This window comes from Passer montanus, unplaced genomic scaffold (genome assembly GCF_014805655.1).
Source record: "Passer montanus isolate IOZ18808 unplaced genomic scaffold, ASM1480565v1 scaffold54, whole genome shotgun sequence".
NCBI lineage: Eukaryota > Metazoa > Chordata > Aves > Passeriformes > Passeridae > Passer > Passer montanus.
The window spans coordinates 3,765,065-3,790,819 of record NW_024370374.1 but is presented as its reverse complement, the minus strand read 5'-3'; the positions used below and the strand labels follow the sequence as shown (position 1 = coordinate 3,790,819).

General features: G+C 42.0%; 1 protein-coding gene across 1 annotated transcript in view; it reads left to right on the top strand.

Annotated features, from left to right (window-relative positions):
• The window catches only part of KIAA1549L (KIAA1549 like), a 78,159-nt gene that overhangs the window by 19,486 nt on the left and 32,918 nt on the right, over positions 1-25,755 (top strand). Inside the window, exons 10-15 of the mRNA XM_039724969.1 lie at positions 829-1,000; positions 4,158-4,321; positions 9,873-10,063; positions 13,772-13,899; positions 22,576-22,754; positions 24,299-24,516. Of these exons, the coding sequence (XP_039580903.1) occupies positions 829-1,000; positions 4,158-4,321; positions 9,873-10,063; positions 13,772-13,899; positions 22,576-22,754; positions 24,299-24,516 (1,052 nt within the window). The remainder of the gene's footprint in view (positions 1-828; positions 1,001-4,157; positions 4,322-9,872; positions 10,064-13,771; positions 13,900-22,575; positions 22,755-24,298; positions 24,517-25,755) is intronic.

Sequence of the window (25,755 nt, the reverse complement as noted above, 5' to 3'; positions counted from 1 at the left end):
GTGGGCAATTAAAAGATTTCTTCCTCCATCTTCAATAATTAGTTATTTACAAAAAATGAAATTGTTTTTCAAGAATTGCTATTATAAGGTATAAACCCAAGTAATTGCTTTTCCCATTTGCCCATACAATTCTTTGTATTTTTCCACTCAAAGAATTTAAAAGAAGAAACATATTTTACTTGCCAAAAGTGTGAACCTTTGTAAAATTTTTGTCCATAACGTAATGGAGAAGAATCACAAAACTCCTTTTTCTTCTCATCATTAGAAATGTTTGACACTTTCTCCACTCTCAGGAAAGGTAGAGGTACAATGGAAAAAATTCTGCCAGTGTTCTGCAGAATAAAATGGGAAAAACATGATTCCTTTATTATCAACCTGGGACAAAAAAATAGAGAAAAGTATAGAAGTAAAATGTGAGGCTGTTTTTCAACTGCAATATGCCAGTAAAGTAGAGTTATCAGTATTAGAAGAGATTATAAGAATTCCCCCTTTACAGAGGACTGTAATGTCCAAAAATTTGATCATTTCCTCTTTACTGCATGCTTTTCTTAGTGTAGGGTTTTACCTTAGGATTATGTTTCATTTTTCTTCAAGAAAAATTTTAGTCAATTCTCTGACTGACTGATTTAATAGCCTGGGCTCTGAAGGGGAGAAGCTGTGATCCTATGAGGATATTTGCATGGAGCTTGTGCTTGTAGGAGGTCTTGAAGGAGCTCCCTATGGACACTGCCTCCAAAAAGCTCCTGGCAAGTTTTGCAGTGGTATAGCACAAACACAGTTTATTTCTCTTTCTCTCCTCACTTATTTATTTATTTATTTCCCTTAAAGATGGTAAAAATTCAACGTATTCCAGGACCCAAGGAGCCAGCTGAACTGACATATTACACTTTATACAATGGGAAGCCTTTGCTGGGCACTGCAGCTGCCAAAATTTTGAGTACAGTTGACTCGCAGAGAATGGCCTTGACCCTGGGCTATGTCATCCAAGTTCAAGCTGATCGTAAGAGCCCTTTCAAAAATTCCATACTTAACCATTGTTTTATTCCATGAACTGAACACTATGGAAAGTCAGAATTAATTCTAATGCTGACAAAATCCTGATGCCACACACTAATGATGACTGGGGCAAAGTTGCTATTCATATAACTCTGCCATAAAATGTAAAATGTGGTGGCTGTTAAGATGTCCCTCATTTTTGACTTGATCAAAATAATGTAGATTCTTTCTATCTCAAAGGGATTATTATTTTTTAAATAATAATTTTCACCAAGAAAGCTACATGGTTGTTAAAGATATTATTTAGACACAAATCAGAAAAGTGAAGTTGAAAAGAGCTACTTGTGCATATGGGCAGTTTTCAGATTCAAGATATGATAGTATTATTCAGGATAACGTGGCCGAAAATACTCCATTCTTGAAAAGTAAAATGTTTTCAAATTTCTCTTTCAAGACCTTCATCAGTTACTGAGTGATTGTGGACACAGGTTTCTTTAATTTTTTTTTTTTTAGCTATTCCTATATACTTGGACAATAGTCATAAACCTGTGGTGAATCTTGGAGTATTTTTTCATGCAGTTACCATAATGTATAATTATATCTCATGCAGTGTACAAATCCATGCTAACTGGATTTCTCCACTTTGCCAAAGTATTTCTTTAGAAGGAATCAAAATTATGTAGCGGACTTGTGCACTGGATCTCCTTACTGGTGAAACAGCACATAAAATGGGTGTTCCTGGTGCAATTATATCTGCCTGGAGGAGTGGTGGTACTGAAATAATTATGTTAAATGGTGACAGGAAAACAAGAGACCACTGTAATAAGTAATTTATATACCATCCATAAACATAGGATTAAGTAAGAAGACTGAAATATGATGCAATTTCCAGAGAATGCACCATGTACTTTATCTGATCCTTGAGTTGATCCTGGTCTGCTACTGACTTTAATTCAGCTGAACCCAAGGATCTCCATTCCATTAATTCCAGCATTTAAATTCCAAGTAATTTTGTTTTCCATGATAATATTTCTTTAATGTATTTTTTACTAAAGAAGATATAGATATAGCAGTTTCCTAGCTCTTTGTGCAGTGATGTGATTTATATTTATGTGGGTATTTAGGCAATTATTAAGTCTACTGCTCATCATCTAACTTTGTATTTCCATGGTCTGATAAAGCAGCCTCGTTCATCTGTAGATTTTAATACCAGCCATGTATGCAAAGAACACTGTAAAAATAGAATAGACAGGAACTGAAATTGTGACCTGAGGTATCTGAGGATTCTGAAGGTAGAGTATTTGAAATGTAGGAAGTAATTCCATCTTTGTACCTTATTATGGAAAAAACACAATTTCTTTCCTTTTGACACAGTTATTTGTAGTCTGTATTGCCACAGAAAATACTTTGTGTGGATTTCATTTTTGCTCATTAAAATTTCTGTTCTAGCAGAATGAAAAGTGCTGTCCCAAAATACTGTAAGAAAAGACATGTGCCCTCGGGAGCTCATAGCTGGGTTAGATGAGACAGACAAATAATAACACAAAAAAATGGATGTTCCTGTGTTATGAGCCAGAGACTGAGTTACAGCAGAATGAAAGGCTTGCTCCAAAATCCACTGAAGTCTTACTGAATTGAATGAACCATGGGTTGACTTTAGGTCACATTGGAGTCTGGTAACTGAATTAAAGATGTAAATTAGGACTCCTAAATGTCTATCCTATTATCCATAAGGTGATCATTTCCTCTGCATCCCTTAGAAGCAATAAATATAATTTTTCGACTATTGTTTGCTGCTTCCACAGCAGCAGTCTATAATTAAAGTTTCTGTTATTTGTTAAAATTCAGATTCCATTTCCTTCCCCACAGCACTTTCATCCCCAAACTAAATGTCAGAGTCAATAATTAAGAATTCTGCAAGTCTGCTGAAAAGCGAACCTTGAACGTCTCCAACCTGGCCTTTTTGCAGTCTTGTGCTTGAGCTCTGAGCCTAATGGTGCTGTTCCTACATCACCCCACTGGCTTTGCAAAACCTTGCAAATGTACCAAGAGAACGGGCTCATGCTCCAGCCAGGGTTTCAGCTGGAGGACTGTAAAGTTCCCAAGGCCTGCTGCAGAAGAAGCTGATTTGCATTTGAAGTCTGATCCTGGGAGATGCTGAGTGCCTCTGACAGCTCATGAGCTCAATGACATTTGAAAGCATGGGTCCCCCAGGAAATGGGAATGGCTGCTTTGTGCTGGTGTTCTCACAATTGCCTGCCCACGCCAGCAACCAGTGCCACAGCAAAATAAACAGGGATAGCACGGGGAAGTCCACTAAATATTTCACTACAGCAAAGTTCAGCATCATAAAGAGGTTGTCTTCCAAAATGAAATGAGGGAACCGGGAATGTGCCACAGGAGGATCTCGTATGTGTGAACAAGTTGAAGGCTCATTCTAAGAGAGATTATTCTGATGAAATGGAGTCGAAAATGCTTTTGCATTGCTGCATTTCTGAAATGTACCCTTTTCGTGATGCCATCGTTGATATATCTGCACGTAGCTCTTTCCAACCTCATTATTTCTGCTCCTTCAGAAATGATGAATTCTTTTTGACCTTAACTATGATAAACTACTTCTAGAGCACAGGAGAAGCATCTTCTCATTGCCTTATTGATATTGATAGTAACTATTCCAGCTAGTTTCATTGCTTTTTAAAAGGCTCTGCCAATATGTATGCTGCCATGTATGGACTCCATGTGTGTTGTTTCAACACGCATGCTATGCTACATTGCTCTAAGGTGGGCTTGTGTTTGAAAACTAGTCAAGGATGCATTATTTGCACCTTTTATTTGTTTGTTTATTGTGTGAATGAACTGTTGGAGTGAAATCTTATATGATATCTGTCTTGACTCTGGAGTGGATGTCTGCTTTTGCATATAACCAGGTAATATAAAACTAAGAGAAGAGAGTCCAGGGATTTGTGAATTCAACAGTATTGCTGATTTTCCCCTTTTTATTCCTACTAATGTAATACAAAAGGTATTCCCTTGTTTAGAAAGCTAGATTACTTAACAGTGCTTTTTATACTAATTTCTATATGGAGGCAATTGAAGGCTCTGGAAGCAGCAGGAACCTTGCCCAGTGAAGCTCACCACTGCTGGTTTGCCTTTTTCTGCAGCCGTGGTGAAGAACCCCCCAAACAACCTGTGGATCATTGCAGCCGTGCTGGCCCCCATTGCCGTGGTCACCGTCATCATCATCATCATCACCGCAGTGCTGTGCAGGAAGAACAAGAACGACTTCAAACCAGACACCATGATGAACCTGCCTCAGAGAGCCAAGGTCAGTGACCCAGCCCCACGCCCAGAGGTCCATTTGCCTGCTGAGGCTGTGACTCTTGGATGGATGCAGTTGAAGGATGTTTGGATTGAAAGGGTTGGTACTCACAGCACATCTCCTGTAGGACCTCAAAACCCGTGGCCTGAGCTGTTCCTGCCTGCTGAAGGTGGGAATGTCTGAAGTTTGGTAGCAATTCAGACCTGGTGCTATCAAAGTTCTCCTCACAATTTTCTAGAAGTGCAATTCCCCCTTTCCGGTGCATTCCCCCTTTCCAGTTTATTTTCAGACTCCATAAAATCCAGAATTGACATTCTTTGAGGTTTTTTTTTTCTCCTACAGCTATTTTTCTTTTAGGTGTTTTGGACTTTCTAATTTATGTATATTGCTGGTCGAGTTCAAGCAATTATTAAGCAATTATCAAGCAATTAAAGTTACTAATCCATATCAATTATAATAATTTTTTTCCCAAATCAAATGCACTTCCAGTTTGATCCTCTGACAGAAAAATGGCACACAATACTGTTTTATCTCCATAGTGAAAAAGCCTGCCCTCACAATGTTGCTATTCAATGGCTCTTGATCAGGTCCACCCAAAGACAGGAGTTTTTAGCCTCTGGGGCTGTGTGTAAGTCAGACTGTTCCTTTGCCCTTTTAGCTGGCTTTGTTCTTCTCCGCTGACGTGGGATTGAGATGATGAATTTTTTCTTTGGTTTCTTAATGCTACAGACAGCAGGATTATTGAGATTTCAGCTCTGTTGCTTCTGCTGAAAAATGTGGTTTGGAAGAAGAGTTGAAGGAAGGCATGAGGCATTTGACAGCTCTTTTCTCCTTATCTTAGGTTCGTTGCAGATGGGTGCAGCTGGTGCCAGTTGGAAACCAGACATTTGTATCAAAAAATGATGTAGATAAGACATTTTCATTTTGGTTCCAGTGTGCTCATCTATTTATCCACTATTATCCAGCCAGTGTTAAGACTAGATCTGCAAAAGTGCAACACACAATATCACAAACACAGACAGGAATGAATATCACTGCAATGCTATTAGATGCCCCAATGAAGCCCCTAAAATGCAAATTATACTTTATTAGGGGCTGTTGCCAATGCTATGCACCATTTGATTACTTTTATGTCTCATCTTGGTCCAAGCTAAAGGAAAAAAAAAAAAAAGATAAACCTTGTATGTTGTTTTGAACTGCCCATCAATGTGGGATGCTTACCAGCTGAAGAAAGTTGCTGTGTAAAAAAAACCCGAAAACAACCTACTGCTGGTTGAAATTATAGCACACAAAAAACTTGAAAGTATTTTCATATTTTAATCCATTGTTTTAATTCTAAAAAGAAAACAAAATTGAGCTTTTACTGTTCCTGAGAAATCAAATTTAATCAGGCTGTAAGATACACACTCAGGTTAAAGCCTGTTCAGTTAGGTTACATTTGCATCAGATGGGAGCCGGATCTGCAATTGCTGGCACAAACCAATTGGTGCTGAGCTCCCAGCACCCACACCAGTCCTTTTCCTGGGGGTTTGTTTTCCAGCTTTTCCTGCACGTTTGTTCTCATTGCAGCTGGAGTGCAGGAGGTCCCTTTCCAGAGTGCTTTTCCCCTTCCTGGTTTATTTTGAGACTCCATAAAATTTAATTTAATTCATTATCTGAAAAGTGGTGCATTTCTAAATGAAAGCTAAATTGCTTTCCATTTAGTTTCACAATGATGACTCCATCAGAAAGGTTCTGCCAGGTCTGGTTTAGAGTTTATGCTGTTATATGGACTGAGGAAGACAAATCCACATGGGAATGGACTGGTTTGGTCATTCCTGATTTCAGCATCTTTAATTAAAGTAAGGCTAAGAAACGTATTTTGAGAAGATAATGAAAGAAGGTAATTTTGAACAGAAGAGTTTTAGTTTTATTTTTCATTCCAGTGTTAGGGCTAGTAGTAATTGCTTGAACTGTAATTGCCATATTTCATGCAGTTGGGGAGCACAAACGAGCACATATCCGTGTCACATTTAAAATGAGCCTGTCGTATTTCATGGCTGAGCAAAGTGCCCGAGACTGCTGATTAATGCTGACTCTGCTGGACGTGGAGTCACAGTGGAGTGATTTGTAGCTCCAGCAGCCGTGCTGGTATTTTGCCTGTGTGCATCGGCGATTCTCTGAGAATCCCCGGAGCAGTTCAGTGAGCCCTTTCGGGCAGCCAGCAGCCGGGTCGGGAGCGGAGGAGCCCTGCTCGCAGGGATGCCCGGCGCCGCTCCCAGGGATGCGGCATTCCTGCGGGAGGGACGCTGCGGAGCGCAGCCGCCGCATCCCGGGACAGCGCCGGGGGTAACGACGCATTTACCATCCGATACCCATCCAATTCCCATCCAATTCCCATCCAATACCCGCGTGCGGGAGGCGGGCAGGGCATGGAGCAGAGCAGCGGGGCTGCAGCCCGAGCCTGGGAATGAAGGCGTGACTTGTGTGCCGTGGCAGGCGGAAGGGTGAATAAACGAAGTTTGCAGAATGACCTCTCGTACGCAGCGTGGCGTGGTTTATAGGAGCTCTCCTGGGAATTGTGGTGCTGTTCTGAATTGCCTCAGCAGTCAGGGACATCTGGATGCAGTTGCAGGGGAAAGGAAAATTGAAAAACATTTTTTTTTTCCAAATTTCTCTCTCGCTGTAAGATGAAAGAAGTATAAATTCAAATTGGTGAAATTCTGATGGGATTTTATTTTAATGTTTTTATTTCAACGCTGTTTTTATTTTAAGCAACTGTTTCTGCTTTGAGGTTTTGGATGGATGTTAACTTTTGCCTTCCTTGCTTTCTAATTTACAGCATGCTTTTTTAAAGTCTAGAATCTCATTTGTCCCCTCACCTTTTTCTTTTTTCAAGATCATGAAAGAGTAAGTATGCAGGTAAAGAGAGATAAGATCTGTAGTCTAAGACCCACAAGCAAAAGCAAGTGCTGCAGGGTGTGGGAAAACAAGCCTTATCATTTTGATAAAGGGCACAGAGAAAAAAAGTCAGTGAGACTGTATACCAATAGAGGGGAGGGGCTGATCTTTCTTTCTTTCTTTCTTTCTTTCTTTCTTTCTTTCTTTCTTTCTTTCTTTCTTTCTTTCTTTCTTTTCCTTCCTTCCTTCCTTCCTTCCTTCCTTCCTTCCTTCCTTCCTTCCTTCCTCTCCCTTTATCTCTCTCTCTTTCTCTCACTTCCTTCCTTTCTCCTTTTCTTCCTTTTTTTGATTTTTTAAAAAACATCTTTAGTGTCTTTTTCATTATCATTACAAGGAAAAAGAGTCCCAGAAACAACTGTACTCAGTCTGCCCTTTGCCAGGCAGTGTAATCTAGTGGTCTCTCTCTACCCATTTATTATTTCAAAAGCAATTATTAGCATCTCAGTCCTTCAGTCTTTGTCAGTATTTTGGATGTATTGGACATCTATGTTTGCAGTGCTTCAGCTGTGCCTGGTCGTGATTTAGCCTTGCCAGTTCCCTCCAGGGGTGGCAGAGCCATCTGCTCCTGTGGGCTTTTACAGAGCAGGGATCCAAGAACAAATTTTATTTAATGCAATATGTCTGCTGATGAGGATGACTTTCTCAGCTCTCCTTTTATTGCAGTTTGTTGCTGGACATGGTGGTAAGTAGAACTCTGATGATTAAAATAATCCTTCATTTTCTTGCTGTGTCAGTTCTGAGCTGGGGCATTGCAGACTTCTTTAGGAATTCTCATGTCCTGCAGTTTCTGGTTTGGTTTGTTTTTTGTTTGGAGAGGTGGCTTTTTTTTAAAAATTTAATAAGACATGAAGTTGAAACTTATTTGATTCTTTCAAAGGCATGGAGGGAGAAATAACTCAATCACCTCTCTTGTTACCTTTTTTCAGAATATCTAGGGGTATCTTAACTGACACTTAATATTTATAATGAGGTAGAAAAACAATATTTCAATTAACAATATTATTATGTAGGATATTGTGCAGAATTTCTTCCTAGCTGTCCTTCACACAGCTTCTGCTTCCCTTCTTTCCTTTGCTGTTTCTGTAGCTAATTTGGTGGCTGTTTTGTGATACCCTGCTTGCCATGGAGGGGTGGTGGTGAATTAGCATTTCTCTGATATATTGCAAGTTCCATGGGGGTGATTTGTGGAGTTGTCTGCTCTCCCTTATCAGCATTAGCCCGCTCCTTAATGCACTGAAGCTTCTTATCAGAGCAATGCTGAAGGATGGAAGCACATTAGGAACCATTAGCCTCAGTCTGAGCAGGAGTTTGGGAATGCCATGCAGGTCCACACAAAGAAAAAGCATTTTTCAAAAAGTGAAAACCAGCCCCATTCTTTTCAGACTGAAATCACCTGTGAAATGTATCAGAATTTAGAGCTGCAGCCTAGATTTAGCAAGGGACACAACAAGAGAAAATGCTTTTCAGAGTTCATCCTTTTTCTGTACCAACAGCAATTTTTTTTTCTCGTGCTGCTTTTCTTTTGGAACCAAAATATTCAATGATGACATGACAGGAACCTGGAGTAATCAGTCATGAACTAATTCCAAAGTATGTGTGAGGTTTAAAACCTCCACTTTCTCGACTTTGAAGTGTTTTGTGGTCCTCTTTTAGCACTTTTTCAATAGTCTTTTTACCCCTGGAAGAGCAAGCTTCCTGTGTTTGGTAAGTTAGTTGTATTTAGTGTAGAAAGAATATATTTTCCAGAGGTGGTAATGAATTTCTTTGAGTGATTTATTTTTCATTTTTTTTTCAACAACAACAACAAAAAAAGTTTTTTCGTTGTTGTGGGTTGTTTTGTTTTGTTTTGTTTTGTTTTGTTTTTTTGGTTCTTTTTGTTTTTTGTTTTCCCCCCTCTTCTCTTTTCCTTCCAATTGAAAATGCAGTTTGGAAAGTCAAGTTTTGCTAAAATGTTTAATTTTTCCATTGAGAGAATCCACCTTTCCTTGGCTGCTTTGCCCAGAAGGCATGTGTTAGTTCTGCTGGGCAGGAACTGCCTTGCTGCAAGGCTCTGGTGAAATGCCACTTCCCAAGAGAAACGTGAAGTCAGTAATATCCTTCCCAGTAGGCAACTGGCAAGCCAGGGGAAATCTAATTTCACTGATCTGAAAAAGATTATTTTCTGGAAAATGTTGCCCATGAAACTTTCTGATGTGTGCCTTTTTTACTTTGGCTTGACTGGGAATAAATTACTCCCACCTTCTTTGGAAGCACAAGGGTTTTGTGAAATAAAGTTTTCAGTATGGTTTTATTTTTTTTTTACTCCTAATTTTTCCTTCCACATTCTTGTTCTCCCACTGTCTGTCACAGTAATTTCTGGGGGTGTTAGAGCAGGGTAAGAAAGGTTAGCCAAGATCAATTTTATACTAACTAATCAGGTTTAAAATGTGTGGAATGGAGATCTCATCAGAAAATTGGTTTCCTGTTGGGCATTCACATTGTAATCTATGTATTTCTACCTGTCACTTATGTAATTAAAAACGTTAAGGGGCAGTGAAAAATTTTACATTGAATTTGAAAATTTATATTAAATCTAATACACGCTGGAAATTCCTGTTATTTCTCCTGTTTTTTGCAGCCAGTACAAGGCTTTGACTATGCCAAGCAGCACTTGGGCCAGCAGGGAGCAGAGGATGAGGTTTTACCTGTGACTCAGGAGACTGTCATCCTTCCACTCCCAGTCAGAGATACTCCTGCCTCCCAGGAGAGGGAAACGACCCAGGATGGGAGCACCATCAAAACTGCCCAATCCAACGAAACCAGGAAAAGGTATGGGCTGGCAGCTGGTGCCTTTCCACACAGGGGTTTAATATGGATATGTGCTGCTGGTTGTTGAAAGGTTTGGCACTCTGTGTGTGACAGGTGGCTCCTCTCCATGATGTATCCTTGGCATAACACTGGTCTGTGCTGGTTGTGTAAGGTTGCTGCAGAATATGAGATAAAACCACGTGAAGTCTTACTGAAGAGATGAAGTGGCTTTTGTGTGCACGTTGGTGCTGCACAAGAGATGAGCCCAAATGAACCAGGTAGCATGAGCACTAGTAATTTCTCAAGGAGCCAAAAGACAGGTCCTCAGCCACTGTCAATTGCTGTCACTCCACTGGCAGGCTCTGCCACTCCAGAATTGGACCTGATGCCTTCACTAGCAGAAGGGGAAACCCCAAACACCCACTAAATTATGGAAGACCTCTAGATCCAAAGCATCTACAGCAGGACAAAACTTCAGAAGTGTAAGAATAGAGTGATAATGTCAGTGTCTAGGGTGAAGTGTCCCAGGTCTGCACTGTCTTCATGTCGAGCCTGTAGGCTTGTAGGATCATGGATTCAAGATCCCCAGGAAGCTATATGGCTCCTCTTCTCTGCTGCAGGGTCCAACATCCCCCTAACTCAACTTTATCTACCTTATTTTAAAGTCTTCCACTGGTGGGATGATCACAACCTCCTCCAGCCATCTGTTCTCTCCTGCCTTTCCTGTTAGGAAGTTTTACCTCATGTCTGCCCTCACCCATGAACAGAATAGCTGAGTATTCCTTGTCTTGGTCCTTGCAGGCAAGGAAAGCAGATTATCCCTTTATCCCAGGTGTTTTGCATGCTTTGAAGCCAGTTTTTCCTTGATCCTCTCTCCTTGGCATTAAATGAGAGTGGAGCTGAGGATGGATGCTGAAGGGAAGAGAGGAGAACAAACCTGTTAGGCAAACAGCCTGAATAGAGGTAGCTGTTGTTGGGTAGCGTGCAGGAATTCCACGGGCCTGGCCTCTTGAAGGGATTTTATAACATACAAGAAAAGCAGCTGACTAATGCAGAGAAATTCTAGAGAAAACCAAGCCTTCCTAGCTGAGTCACCTCATCTCGTCCAATATTTCCCCCTTTGGAATAACGGGAAAGCTTGGAATACTCAGCACAGTGTTGCTGCACACTGTGACAGGGACGTGCTGGAAGGGAAGGTGTCAGCCAGTGTGGTGTGGGGCTGGAAGATAGCAGGGGTGGGTAGACATCCCCAGTGGTCATCAGCTGAGGTTTTCCCTGCAGAAAAGCAGACAGAAGGACCCTGAGCTGGTGCCTGGTTTGTCACATTCCTTTGTCTGTGCAGTAAATCACCTGGAACATAGAAAGAGCTGTCTGCAGGGCACACCAGCAGAGAAGAGCGAGCTAGCTGCAGTTGGATATAAACTCTTGTTCTGCCATTTAATGCCAGTGAGGTGTTGTTCAGGCTACAAGCCGTTGAAATGTAAGGGTTAGGTCCCACAGTCCATGTGAACCTGTCCCTTTCAGAGCCTTCCATCCTTCGAAGAAATGACAGCTGGAAGATGACCATGAAACCCACAGCAGCTGCTGGTGCTGGGCAGGTCAAGTCTTTGCAGGAATTGTTCTTTAAAATGTTTTGAAGCCTCCCAAAGCCATGTGTAAATACACATAAAAAATGTAAACCAGCCCTGTTAATTAATCCTCAAACCAAAGTGATTAAGCACTCCACTCAGTCCTTTGAGTGAGCGCAGAAATCCCCCACTTAATCTGCACCATTTTAAACAAATGCTGATAAGCAAACTTGGTCTAGGAGAGTTATTCTCATTATAAAATGTGCTGAACCTTGGTGCCCTTCTAAGCAAATAACTAAGAGTTAGTTTTCCCTCCCTCAGGGTGATTACTTGAGTAAGTAAGAACATGTAGAATTTCAGTATTTTTGATTCCCAGGAGCTGTGTCTGGAAATGGAATTTAATGGTTGATGAAGATGAAGAAATATTTCTTGCCCTTTATGTATTTGCTCTTTCATTCAGGGTACTTTACAGCCTAGAAAGGTCAATTCAAATCAGACAGCCATGAAGTGGCTGGTAACTGATCAGAGAATCTTTGCTATCACCACTGAAAGAAACTTCTCAGTTAGTAATATTAGGACCACTTAAAAAGGATAAATATTTGGATTAGTGTCACCACAGAAATCATTGTGCAAGCTATCCATGCTCACTTCTTTTCTGTGTTCCCAAGTTGAGCAGATTTTCTTCAGGGGTTGGTCTGTCCCTGGATGGATCTTTTTTACTGGGCTGGGATTATCCGTTTAGCAGTGATAGACAGGTTTATAGGGAGGAATCCTGCCTCTCAAGAATACTTATTTTCAATAGAATTTCCAAAGGAAACCCTCAGGCTGGACTGAGTGGGGTTGCATGCTGTATTCTCCTAGAGCCCTGTAGCTGGAAAGAGCCTGTCTTAAATTATACATATTTCCAATTAGGCTATCTTCAAAAGGGAATCCCCAAGAATTGCTTTTCTCATATTTGTCCCTTAACAGTAAATACTTTCTACTTACACCAGGCAGGGTGGCCAGACCTGGAGGTAAATGAATGTTTCAAGCTGATGATACAGTATTTGCAATGATTTACAGGATGGTTTTGACAGTTGTTTTGTTTTAGTACCATTGTCTGGTTATAAAACCATTGTGACAGCAATAGAATTTGATTTGATTCTTTTTCTCTGTAAATGGAAGCCTCTGTGCCCAGGCCCATTTTTTTTTCTTTAATGTAACCTCTTCACATCACCCTGTCACTGCCCATGACAACTCAGTGGTAGATTGCAGATAGATTTGTGGATAACTACACAGGTCCTGAGGAGAGTTTTCATTCCCTTTATGGCAGTTTCACATGTAAAAAAAAAACCAAACTGTGGCTGGATGCAATCTGGCATCAAACGTGCTATTATCTACTGTGGCCTGATTTTGCCAGCTTGTGCATTAGGATTTGAGGGACTTGTCCACCCCAAAAAGCAGAGGAGCTGTGGTGGGAGTTTGTTCCCAGCACAGCCCAGAGCATGCTGCTCATTTCTGTCCCTGCTCCTCCCTGGGACTGAATGCACAGTGGTTCTGCCCTGCCCTCCCTCCTCACCCTGGGCAGGGACCAGTTTCAGGACAAGGACATGCAATGGCTGATTAAAACAAGCATTTTCTTTGGGGTTTCAGACAATTAGGGCGCTGGTTAAACAAGGGTATGTGCCAAAAGGAGAAAAGGAGAAATTTCTTATCGCGTTGTGTGTGCACATGTGCAAAGTGAGCGAGTGTGTTTTGCATTGTGGCTGACAACAGCTGACTGTAAATGCAGGCTGAATAATAAAGGAATCGATTTAGCCATGCATCCTAAAACAAAGGTCTACTTTATTTTGTCTGGGTTAATGACCCTGAATTGACAAGGGGACTTTTTGTCCTTGGTGGTGGCACTTTTATCATTGTGGGGCTGATGCATGAGGAGCAGTTGCATTCCAAGCCACCAAGATGCCCACCAGCCCTGAACTAATTGGGAAAGTCGTGCTCACCTCCCATCACTCTGCTCCTGCCTTTACCGTGTTGCTGCGTGCTGTTTCTATTCTGTCTCCTTTTGGTACCAAATCAGACCTGAAAACTCAGCCATGCAAACCGTGCGAATGAAATAACCTTGAAAGGAGGTTGAGGAGGAGGAACTCACGTCCTGCCTTGTTGCTATGGTTACTTGCAGCCGCTCCCCGAGCCAGACCGGCTCCATCCTCAGCAATGGGTCGGGAAAGCCCAGCTCCGGCCGGAGCTCCCTGCACAAAGTGATGGCACCGCAGAAAGCGGCCAAAGACGAGGGCAGGAAAAGGAACGGTGAGAAGGGTTCGCTGTGCTCACTGCCACTCCCACACGGGCTCCAATGGAAACCGATTTCTTGCACCCTCAGCAGTCCCTGGGCATTTTGTGTGTGGCTCATTTGTTGGGTTTTCTCCTTCTTCTTTATTGCTTTAACTGTTCCTCCAGATCCCATGAAACATCCTGGTGTTTGCTCTGGGTGTGGGCCTTTGCAAGTTTTTTTTTGTTTTTCCCCTTTTTAAATTTTTCTTGGAATACCAGTAAACTAATGAAGAGGGTTTACAGCTTTCTTTGTTTTGTAGTTCCCTAAGATATTAATTTTCTCTGCTGCTGCTGTTAAGCTGGCCCAGATCTGATGAAGATGAATTAATTAGATAAAAATTAATTTGAGAAAGTGTGAAACATCCGCTGCTTTGTCTTTCCTCACATCCTTGGCACACCTGTTTGTCATTAACACTTACTGACAGCTTTTCCTGATGCACCTGGGATGTCACACTGGATGTTTCTTACAAGACCTTAGTTGATTGTGGTGACCTTGTGACTTGAGATGGATTAGTGATGATCCATGATGGATGAGAAAAGTACCCAATCTCATTTCTTCCTTGCTTTTCTTCTCTTTCCTTATTTTTCCTGAGTTATAGCTTTGTTCCCATAGCTATGCTTTCCTTATAAATAGAAAACTGGCTAACAGGTTCTAAGTTTCAAAGAGGTTAATTATTTTGTCACTCTATGAAATGTAGCTCATTTTACAAGACAATAACATTTGTGTTTTCCAAAGTTAAAAGCTGTAATTTATGATGACTTTTTTCTTACCCACTCAGGGAAGCCAATATTCAAACCAATGCTAAGTGCTGTTTACATGGGTAGACAAAATATTTTAGTGAAGGTATTTTGTGTTTTGTTAGGTTTTACATCTTCAGAGAAAATTGGTAAGAACTCAGTTTTGTTTATTTGTTTGGTTTTTTTAAAGAATTGACTAGCACCTAACATCCTTTCCTCTGATCTGGGCTGTAGTGCATTTCTAGAACTACACATGCTACCTAAATAAACTTCTGAATGCAATGGAAGGAAATAGTGACCCTTCATTTTAAATCTTAGTTTCATTAAAATTTAGGAGAAAAAAATTAGGAGAAACCTGTGCATGAGACACCTCACCTGCCCTCCTGGTAGAGAGTTCAGCTCCTTCTGGTGGAACTCTCTTCACCCGACTGCCATGGCACTAGAAAGGGTCACCTGGTCATCTGGCAGAGATATGAAAGGGAATCAATACCTTGCTCCCTGGTAAAGAGAGGGGAACCTTTTATCTGTAGTCATGTCTTTTAATGTATGTTTAGGAGAGTTTCCTTAAACAACTCCTTCAGAACAGCTTCTGAGAAGGAGGGCGTGGTCATGGCAGATGAAATGACCTCCCTTGTCAGAATTAATGGAGTTCAGTTTGGAGCTGTGTGATCCCAAGTGCCTATTGAAATTGAAATTAAAATCCAAAGCCTCAAGACACCCATTACTTCTCATCATAGAGCCTGCCTTGGTTCCCCTGTGCTGTGATGATGAACACCATTGTCACCTTGGACAGTTCATGCTTTCTGCAGGGTTTTACCTTTACCAGAGTATTTAGCATCCACAGAAGGTGGTGTCTGTTCTCCCTTCCAGTTTCAGAAGGAAGCTGCTTTTCTCCCAGTTGTTTGCCTGAGCCTGCTCCAGCTCCCCAGCCTGGCTGGTGGCTCTCACACAAATGTTGGCAAAAGCAGCAGCAGATTTTCTTCTCTGAGAAGCAGCATCTTCAAACTGGAATGAATCCCTTGATGGTCACATGTTGGATATGGGGACTCCAAGCCAGAATGGCTCATTAGTTGCCATAGTTACAGACCAATTTTAGATTCTATTTCTTGCTGACATTTAGTTGCAGGGAGGAATGACAGCACTGGATGTTATCTCAGTATTTAAATTCTATATGGCTTGTATCAAAATTGACTCCCCATGGAGTGTGTCAGGGCTATGAGTGAACAATGTGAAACCAGCACGGACTGACAGGCTTGGCTTCAGGACCTGATGCTTTGGAGGATCAGGAGAACTCTTCAACTGAGCATTATTTCTACAGAAAACACAAAAAATGTACTTGGATCAAACAGTGTTAAGATTTTGTAAGATAATGGCATGTTTTTTCTTGAATAATACTTATTATTATATTAATAGAAAATTTTCTTTCTAAAAGTTGATGAGTTATACATTAATTTTCTTTAGGCATTTCAAAAAAAAATTTATTTTTAAAAGTGCCCAGTTATGTATGTTAGAGGACTGTAATATGGATGAACGAGCCAGTAGAGGTACTGGCAGTTTCTGAGATGGGTTTGTGAGAGAATGTGGAAGAGAAGAACAGGATATTAGCAGTTCTGCCCATCATTTATCAGGCCAAACATCATTCAGGGAGAAGCAAATGGCTGAACCCACTCAGACCTGGAGAGCTAAAGCAGCCCACAGTGCAACCTTTCCTTTCAGCAGCTCCTCACTAAATGAGGCCAATGAAATTGATGTAGGTTGTTTTTCAACCTTTAAGTGCTTGATCTTGCAACCTTCCCATTAACATCTTTGGAAGAGTGTGAATGCTTGTTTCTTTTTTTAGAGAAAACCAAAAGTTATGATTTGCTATCAATTCTTAATGAAGCATATGACTCCCCAACTTTTTGGGAACTTGTGAAGTTGGGTTAAGAACTTGTGTAGTTGAGCTCAGTTTTATACTTAAACCTCACCACCACAGGTGGAGATGTACAAGAAGCATTCCCCAAAAGTCAAACTTTGTATAGGAAGCCTTCCCCAGCTGGACCAGTTTCTCATTTTCCAATCATTTGGGCAATGTATTTGAAAACAGATGTAACTTTTCACAAGTCATTCAGTCAAGGGCGTCACTCCTTTTTAAAATACCAGTCCCTAAGACTATAATTTCCTTTGTCCAAGCAAGAGCTGTCTACAGGAGCAAAGTAGCAGGGGAAAAAAAACTTGTCTGTATTATTGGTTTAGCTAAAATCAAAGGGATTTTTGGATATAACTCAGCCAAGCTATGATACATTGCTTCCTTTATTCTACAGAAGCGTGGGCCACTAGTTTTCACTCTGTCTGATGTGGCAGCTCAGTATCAGAGCCTGTTTTTCTGAATTTCTGAGCAGTTGTCTATGGTGACTCAAAATAAAGTGAAATATGGCAACAGCAGCATTGTCTGGTGGCAGCTTGGGCACAGAGTTAGCTGGGGCAGCTGGTGGATCCCAGCAAACATCCAGCAGCCTTCTTCTGCCTTTTTGTGCTGGGTGAAGTACAAGTCAGAATGGAAAGGGCTGCTTCTAGAGGGTCATGGCCAACGGGGACAGATCTCTGGAGGTAGATCCAGTCAGAAAGGAGCCCTGCCTTGGAGCAGCTCTGCAGATTTGGAGTGAGATTATTCCTCTTCATGATGCCTGTGTCTTTGAAAGGCCAAGAAGGCAGAGTGCTGGGAAGAACTTGTGGTGTAGAGAAAGGACTCTGCTCTTTTCATCCTCCATTCCCTCATCCTGAAGCATTATTTTAATTTGCCCCCAAAAGGGTGTTAATTGGGAATTTCATCTGACTCTTCACCTCCTCACAGCAAACTCCTAGGCTTTTTGGAGTAATTTACTACTTTTAACCAGAGGGGGGTAAAAATCCCAAAGAATAAACAAAATCCACCTGTTCAGCTGAAGTCTTGTGTGTTGGCACCAGTTGCTATTGAACCTCCCAGAACCTTTACACATTGATTTCCTCTTCTCCCAAGATTTCAGTTTGTGTGACACAGGCTAATTCTTCCCCTTACTGTTTCCATTTCTTCCACTGCCCTTGTTTTTTTTTTGTTTATTTGCTTTAAATAATGAGAGCACTGTGACCCTGCTAGCATCCTGCTGGTGACTGTGGACCCTTTTTTAATTTTAGACTTACTCAATGCTTTTTTATTTTAATCCCTTTTTGGTTGCTGTTTTCATGTTAAGAAAATACTGCATGCTGTGTTGCTAAGGTGCCTGTTGCAGCAGTTCTCTGAGGGATCTGGGATCTGCAGGTGGTCACACAATTAAATATTTCTTCATTTCACATTTGCCTTCCCCTCTGGATGACTTTGGCTCTGCCACTAATGCAGTCTGACAGGAGTTTTCACCCAAGCAGTAGTGAAAAGAGCTTGTAGATGTTCATGCCATCAGACCCAGTGGCAGTCTGGATGGCTGGGATTTTTCACTAATATGTCAGCACTGTAGAAGACAAATGTACAGTTTTATTGTGCAAACAGAAAACTATTTTCGCAAAGGTTTTTAAAACTCCATTTCCTTAAAGAAGGAAAGGAAGGGCACAATTTCTTTAAAGAATCTTCTGTTATAGGCTGTCATGTCTTCCCTGTCTTTGTGTGTTCATCATCCTTGTCAGTTAAATAATTTTCTTTTAATTAGTGAACATACCTACTTATTAAAGAAGTGTCAGGCAAGAAAAGGGGCTGGCGAATTCACTGGAAACATTTTGAAATATGTGGTCTCTTTTTGAAAGACTTTGATGTTTAGAAAGATGAGGCAAATGTGGTTGGAGAAGACATAACCAGAGAGAGATCCTTGCTCCTGCTTATAAGGAAGACTTTGATGTTTAGAAAGATGAGGCAAATGTGGTTGGAGAAGAAGACATAACCAGGGAGACATCCTTGCTCCTGCTTATAAGCACAGGAAACCTTCACAAAAGGAACCAAACAAGCAGCTGAGGGACAAATACTCACCCTATGTGCACAGTTTCATTGGAAACCTGCAGACACCACTTTGGAGATCTCAAATGACCTGCTCAGCTGGCTCTTGCTTCAGGATCCCAGGCAAAGCCAGGCCCAGTGACACTTCAGGCACATCACCAAGCATTTAGCACTTTGCACCCAAGGAAATACTGTCCAGGAGGAACCATGAGCTGCTCCCATTAGTCTGTAAGCTGTCTGCTTCTGAAAAATACAATATTTGTGCTGTTTGTGAGAGGTTTAGCATTGCAGTGGCTCAGAGCTGGGTGTAATTGTGGAAGGGTGTGTGTGCACACAAGTGTGTTTTCTGTTACACTGCAATATCTTACAGACAGGTCCTTCTGTCCTGGATAGGTTCAGATACTAATTTTGGGAAAGTTGTATTTTACTTACAGACCTATTAACTCCTTCAGAAACAGATGTTTTTGGTACTGCTTAAAGCTTCTTTTTGTATCTTTCTGGAGATAGTAATCTGACCAATGGAATGACTTGGATGATATAGGAAAAAAATCTATTTTTTTTCCTTTATATAGAGATTTTCTTTAAAATGAAAATTAGTTACCCATTATTAAATCATATTCAGGAGTCAGGATTTCTGTTTGAAATACTGATACCTGGGCTTTTTCCTAAAGAGCTTTTTTAGATAGTTGACACTGCTTGCTCTTTGTCAGACTGCAGGTATATTCTGTAGGTATGGTTACAATGTTTGCTTTCCCTTCATCTAAAATAAATCTTCAAAAATACTTCGTTGAGGGATGTAAGAAATGGCAGAGCATGTCCACCTTCTTGCAGGTTCCCAAGTTTTGGCTTGATGTGTTTTTCTCTGTTGTCATTCTTTTTCTGAGGGCTTCCAAGATCTTTCTGAGCAGGACAGCACATATCTTTGTTTCAGGTATTTGGCTGTAAGGTTACCTGATTTACAGGCAATTTAAATGTCCCTAATTTTATATATTTTTATGTGCAAATATTTTAGTCCCTTTTTTCTTCATTCCAGCATATTTTGATGTGAGAGAGGGGAGGAAAGACAAGGTAGAGGGAAAGAGAGAGGAGACAAGGAATCTTCCGTGGCCTCATTGAAATCTTTGGCTGACAAAAGTATCACTTTTTTAAACTTTAAATTATTAACTAGATAAAACCAGAATAGATCATCTGCCTAATTGTTTTTTAGAGCTGCAGTCCCAGAGCCCTTTTTCCATGGCACCAGCTGGTCACGAGTGGGCAGCACCACCTGCTGGCACTGCTGGCTGGAATAGCTCAGAGCTGCCTGGAAAAGGGAGGACAGCATCCCTGGGGCAGACTTCGTGTTCTGGTGGCTGCAGAGGTGTGGAGACAGAGCTTCAGGGATGCTGCTGCTCCTCAGGGACCCAGTGCCACCCTGCTCTTCACTGCACCTGGCACTCCACCTGCATCAGTGATTGCTCTGGATAGATCTTCATTATGTGCTGCAGCCACAGAAATATTAGGAGGAGTAATTCAATCTCAGTGGATCGTGTGGCATGAGATATATGGCACGAGACATTTCAGAGGTGGGAAATTGCTGTTAAGTAGTGATCAAGTTGGTTTTTGTCCTTTTCTGCTGCTGAGCTTCTGAGTCTTACTCTGTGCTCACACAGTGCAGGCAAGAGTAGAAGCACTCCACAATAGTGCTGGAACTCATCTGTTTGGAAACAGAAATTTAAAACATCACTTTTAAACCATGTTGCCAACTATAATAAGCAAGGGTGATTATTGTGAGTGACTATAAAGAACGTGTGGGCAGTTTCCTGAAGTTTCCCATGCTGGCCAGTTGTTTACCCATGGATGGACTGGCCCAGGGCAGAGATACACAGCAGAAACAAACACTCCTGGACTTCTCCAGCATTTCTCTGAACTTCCTTTGGTTTGTTTTTCAAAGTTTGGAGATTGTTATGGTTCAGTCATGTCATAGATGGTTGCTGTAAGTTCTCCTGGGAGGAGATGGATAGGAACAAAGGATGAATTTCCCAGTGCTTGCTATGGTTCCCTACCAATGCAGATCACAGACTCTCTTTATCACTTATCAGTGAAAAAGAGGCAGTGGGGAAAAAACCTCCTTTTACACTATAAATGAACAAATGCTAAGGTAAGGTGGATTAAAATTCCAGTTCCTAGTCCCATTTGGCTCTCATTTCCATGCCGGTAGCACTGCAGTAGGTGCAGGAGTTGTGCTCACCTTTGAGAGGGCTGATACTGAGAGTGCTTTGTGGTGCTAGTGCTCCCCATCAGAATTAGCTGTCATCTGTGGTTTCTGATTCTTTCCACCCTTAATTTTTCTTTCCTTTAATGAGACCCAGAAGAATTCTCTTTCATTAAAAAACCCTCTTGGTTTCTGCTCCAGAAACGAGGTCTGAGGGGACACCCCACGCATCTGCAGGTAGCTGAGCTCTCTGTGGCTACTGGGTTTCAGAATCCCTCCAGGGAAGAGCATCCCTGCATCACCTTTGTACTCACTGTGACATGAATGGCTCCCTGCTCACGTGGGGTCAGTGCCAGGCGAGGATCCCCTCGCTCCCTGATCCTGCTGCTGTGGTGTCCTGGTGGTCCCTGGCAGTGTGGGTCACTGTCACTGAGCTGGGCTGTGAGCTGCTCGTCCCACTGAGCACACACATCTGGGGTGTTTGAGCAGCCCCAGGAGGGACAGGGCCATTCAAGAGCCCCTGAAGCCTCCGTGGTGTTTGGACAGTTCTGTGGAGCTGCAGGGACAGTGTTTAATGACACAGTGATTTAACCCATCAATTGCTCAAAAGCTCAAGTGGTGCCAACTCCAGTCACACTGAGCACAGACAGAGATAATGAGCTTACTCAGTGGGTTCATATTTTATCTTACTGCTGTCAAATGTTTTCTTACCAAAATCATTGGCTGTCTAAACTGCTGAGTTTATACAAGTCCATTGTAATTCGTGCAGTGATTAAATATTAAACCAGAGTTTATTTTCAGAGGAAATAAATTTAGAGCAGACCACTTTGTTCTTTAGCAGAGGATCTCTGCTCCTGTCAGCTAGGAGATGGAGCAAGCATTCTTCCCTTTAATAGCATAATTATTCAAAATTGTTTGCAAGGATCTCTTTGTAGAATTGGTGCTCGTGCTTTAGTGTCATTCTTTCATTTCAAAATGTGGGTAAGATTTTTCAGATTCAACAGCTGACAAAGTGATGCAGGTTTGCAAAGAAAATTTGGAGAAGAAAGGGCCCAACTGCATGTGGGAGAGTTAATTTATATAGAAATCTAAAAGTAAAGCTGCTTTGCCATGCCATTTAATTTTAAAGATTTCAGAAGCCTTTTTCTGGTTCTTAAGAAATTGTAACAGTTCAACTTCTCAGAGACCTGAGGTACTGCTTACAAAGCAAAAAATTAACATAAGATTAGATACCATCAGTTTCTTAAGCATTTTTAACACACAGCAGAAAATGCTTTTATTTTAATAAATGCCATTTTTAGCATTAATAAGTTTTGAAAAAGAAACCTACTTATTTTAGCAAATTTTGACTATGCCCTTGCTCTTGCAGCATAAGACAGGAAAAAAGCTGCTCTCTTGGGTTTGATCAGGTGTAGCTCTGATGCCTTGGCATGTGGGCACCTTTGTGTGTGTGTGTGTGTTTCCATGTGAAACCTAGGAAAACATCTACCTTAACTTTCACTGTCATTTTCATACCATTTCCTCTGTGTTCTTCTCCTTTTTTCCATCTTATTAGCATGGATTGGAACCTTCTCTGGGGGAGGGACAGACAATCCTTAGAATACATAATGTTTCCTGTGCTCTAATGGGATGTTTTTTCCCGGTGTAGAGGTCTCCCAGGCCTGCACCTCGGGTGCACTGAGCACATCATTAATCCAAAGCGTGCGCTTGCTGAATTTCCCCTTGAGCAGGCAGCTGGAATGTCTGTGTCTTTGTGCTGAGTGAGTTTGATGTGCTCTAGTGGCCGTGAGTGATGAAGAGGAAGGAGGGATGCTCTTTGATAACGTCGCCAAGTCTGCCGTGGACCCCTTCGACACCTCCTCGGGCTCGGTGCAGCTCATCGCCATCAAACCCGTGGCCCTCCCTGCTGTCCATGCTGCTTCAGAGAGGAGCCAGGAGTCTGCCATCATCAATGGGGAGGTAAGGACTGCCTGAGAAGAGTCTCCAGCTGTTTCCTTGGCTACAGCCACAAGTGGAAGGATCTTAAGGCTGTTAGAGTTGAGGGCTGCAAGGAGCTTCTCACCTTTATGCTACATGAAGTTCCATTAGCACTGTGGGCTCAGAGACCTGAGAATTTAAGATCTGCTCTTTCACAATGCACCTCTGAATGCCTGCGACCTTGGAAGAGGTGATTTTCTATATTCCTACCCTCCCAGCGTGCCTCTCTCCTATTAAAAAAAAGTGAGTTATGAAGGCAGAAATCAGAATAAGATCTTTTCCTGTGTGAATTCTGTGGCTGGGTATGAAAATATGCATAGATCACCTGGGTGCCCTGCTGATCTTTCTGTACTGAGCACTATATCTCAGTCAGAGTGAGAAGGGGGGGCAGTGCACACTTGCTTTGCACTCCAGCCTGTGCATAGAGGGTGCAGTTGTTTCAAAGGAAAAAAGGGGGATGGCACAAATGTCTGCTCCAGATGCTGGCCAAAAAGCATGCTTTGACGGCAATACTTACGTTTTGATGTAGATTTAATCAAGACCAGTCAATTTACGAAGGACTGAGGCTTTTAAGAAGTTGTTGAACATGGTGGGAGCAAGCCACAGAGGTGCCTTGTTTACAAGCTGACATTGCAACAGTCATTTAAACAGCTAAAAACATTTTTAAAGCAGCAGGGAGGGCTGCTGCCAGGGACACTGTAAAAGACAGAGGTCCCATGTGGGCCTGGATTATTGCAGCCTGTTGTGCTCTGTTTCATACTTGCATTTTAAGTTCTGATGTGCCATGTAGCTTCCAAACTCGGAGAAAGGCTTATTTAGCTGTCAGCATCTCCTTTCTGTAAGGCAGCAGGATGACACTGCTGGTGCTGCGTGCACCTGTACACACACACTCCCTGTAGTTTGAGGAGACTGTAGAATTTGACTCTGGAAGCACAAAGCTCAAGTAAATCCCTGATTTCCAAGTAACTTGCAGTTTGAAGCAGGAGGGAAGTTTTTCCAATACTTAGGATAAACCACTGGACTAAGCTCTACCAGGATGGACTAAACACCCCTTTTTTTAAGGTTCCTCTCTGACAGGAGCCCGTAAGAAAGTGTATAAACAAAATAAACATTTGATGACATTTCACTGGAGTTCTTCCCCAGCCATCAGTGGTGACTTGTTTCAGGTTTAGTGTAGCCAGGGGGATGTCTCTGTACCCCAGCAGAGTTTTCACTGGTGAGCTCTGCCCCGAAGCACGTGCAGCGCTGGGTCACGGCAGTTGGCTGACACCACTCGTGTTTTTCCTCAGTGGGTGTCTCTGAGTCACTGTTGTAACGGTACGCAGTTTTTTTAGGCTAAAATTATTTAACCATCTGCCAAGCCATAAAAATGCAGCGACTCTGTTCACTTCCAGTTCCTCGCTGCTTGCAGATGGCACGGTGTGCTACAGAGGGATGACACACGCGGCGCATCAAACACGCGCTGACGAGCTCCTTTGGAGGCAGCCAGCCCACCAGCAGCCCTGAAACATCTTCTTGCCTTTTAGGTGAACAAGGCTTTGAAGCAGAAGTCTGATATAGAGCACTACCGCAACAAGCTGCGCCTGAAAGCCAAGAGGAAAGGGTACTATGATTTCCCACAGGTTGATAATAGCAAGGCGCTGACAGACAGAAAGAGGATGTATGAGAAAAACCAGAAAGAACTTGACCACATTTTGGATCCAGATGCAGATGTCTCATCTCCATTTGCTGAGCCTAAGAACAGGTGAGACTTTTTATTTGCAGTTCTTCAACTGGCAGGAGATTTATGTCCTGGGAGTCAGAGGGGCCATTTTAATGAGCCAGGTGTTTGTTGTACGCTCACTGGTCCCTTCTGCTTTATGAAGAAAATTCATACAACCCATAGAAAACATGTTCTCTGGTAAAATGCAGTGTGATAAAAACAAACAAATGAAAGAAAAACAATAAGGGAAGGGACTGTTACAAGTTCTTGTGAGTAATTCTCAAAGGTAAACAGAAAAAGTGGTAGTAATGTTATTGGTGATACTCAGAGCAGACTTTAGGCAGGAAGTTAGCATCTAAATTGGCTCTTTTTCAAAATACAGTGGGTCACTGTTTTGTCATTATTTTAATTTGAATGTAACTATTGCAGAGGGCATGAGATAGCAGAACCAGTGCATTGTCCCTGTAGGTCTTGCAGGGATAGTATCTGTAAGATGTTGTGTGTGCCTGTTTTTGGTGATCTCCCTGTGCCTTTAACAGAGAAATTCATAATTTGCTCATCTGTCACGTGAAGCTGGCATGTTGTATAACATTACCAATGTTTGATTAACACTTCACTGTCTCCTGAGGATGGCACAGCAGTAGCATTCAAAACCCCATTTTAGAAATGAGGGGGGAGTGCAGGTGCTGACTGTGCCTGAGCTGCTGCCGTGGGTGGGTGCTCTGTTGCTGGTGCTCTCTGAAACACAAACTGGCACATTGGAAAGAGAAGATCATACCAGTCTACCCCAAGAATGGCACAGTGTGCAGATTCGTCTTCTTTGGAAGTTCTGGAGGTGTGAGGGATGATAAAAGAGTGTGTTTGCCGCTACACCTTGCACAGGAGGGCTCTGGTTCTTACTGTAATCAGGGACTAACATCAGTTGGTCCATGAGAGAAAAAGGGATGCTGAAGCATCTTTCTCCTGGAAATGGCCCTCACCCCTGGAGGTACAATCTTGCATCCTATTTGCTGGAAAGCCCAGACCAGAATTTTCCTATGAGTGTGAATGGACTGCAATCAAAGTGTTGCTGGTGACAGGGCATTGCACACAGTGCAACTGCAGCAATTACTCTCGGGGCACAGGCATGAAAAGGACTGTAATGGGAATTACAAAAGCACTGGTGGCTCAGAATATGGGCAAAAGCTGAGCTCAGATGTGTTTCTGTAGGTGTAGAGTTCAGTGGCTGACAGATCCTGCCCTGGAAGAGCCGTTTTCCAGGGCTGCAGAGGTGAGTGAGGA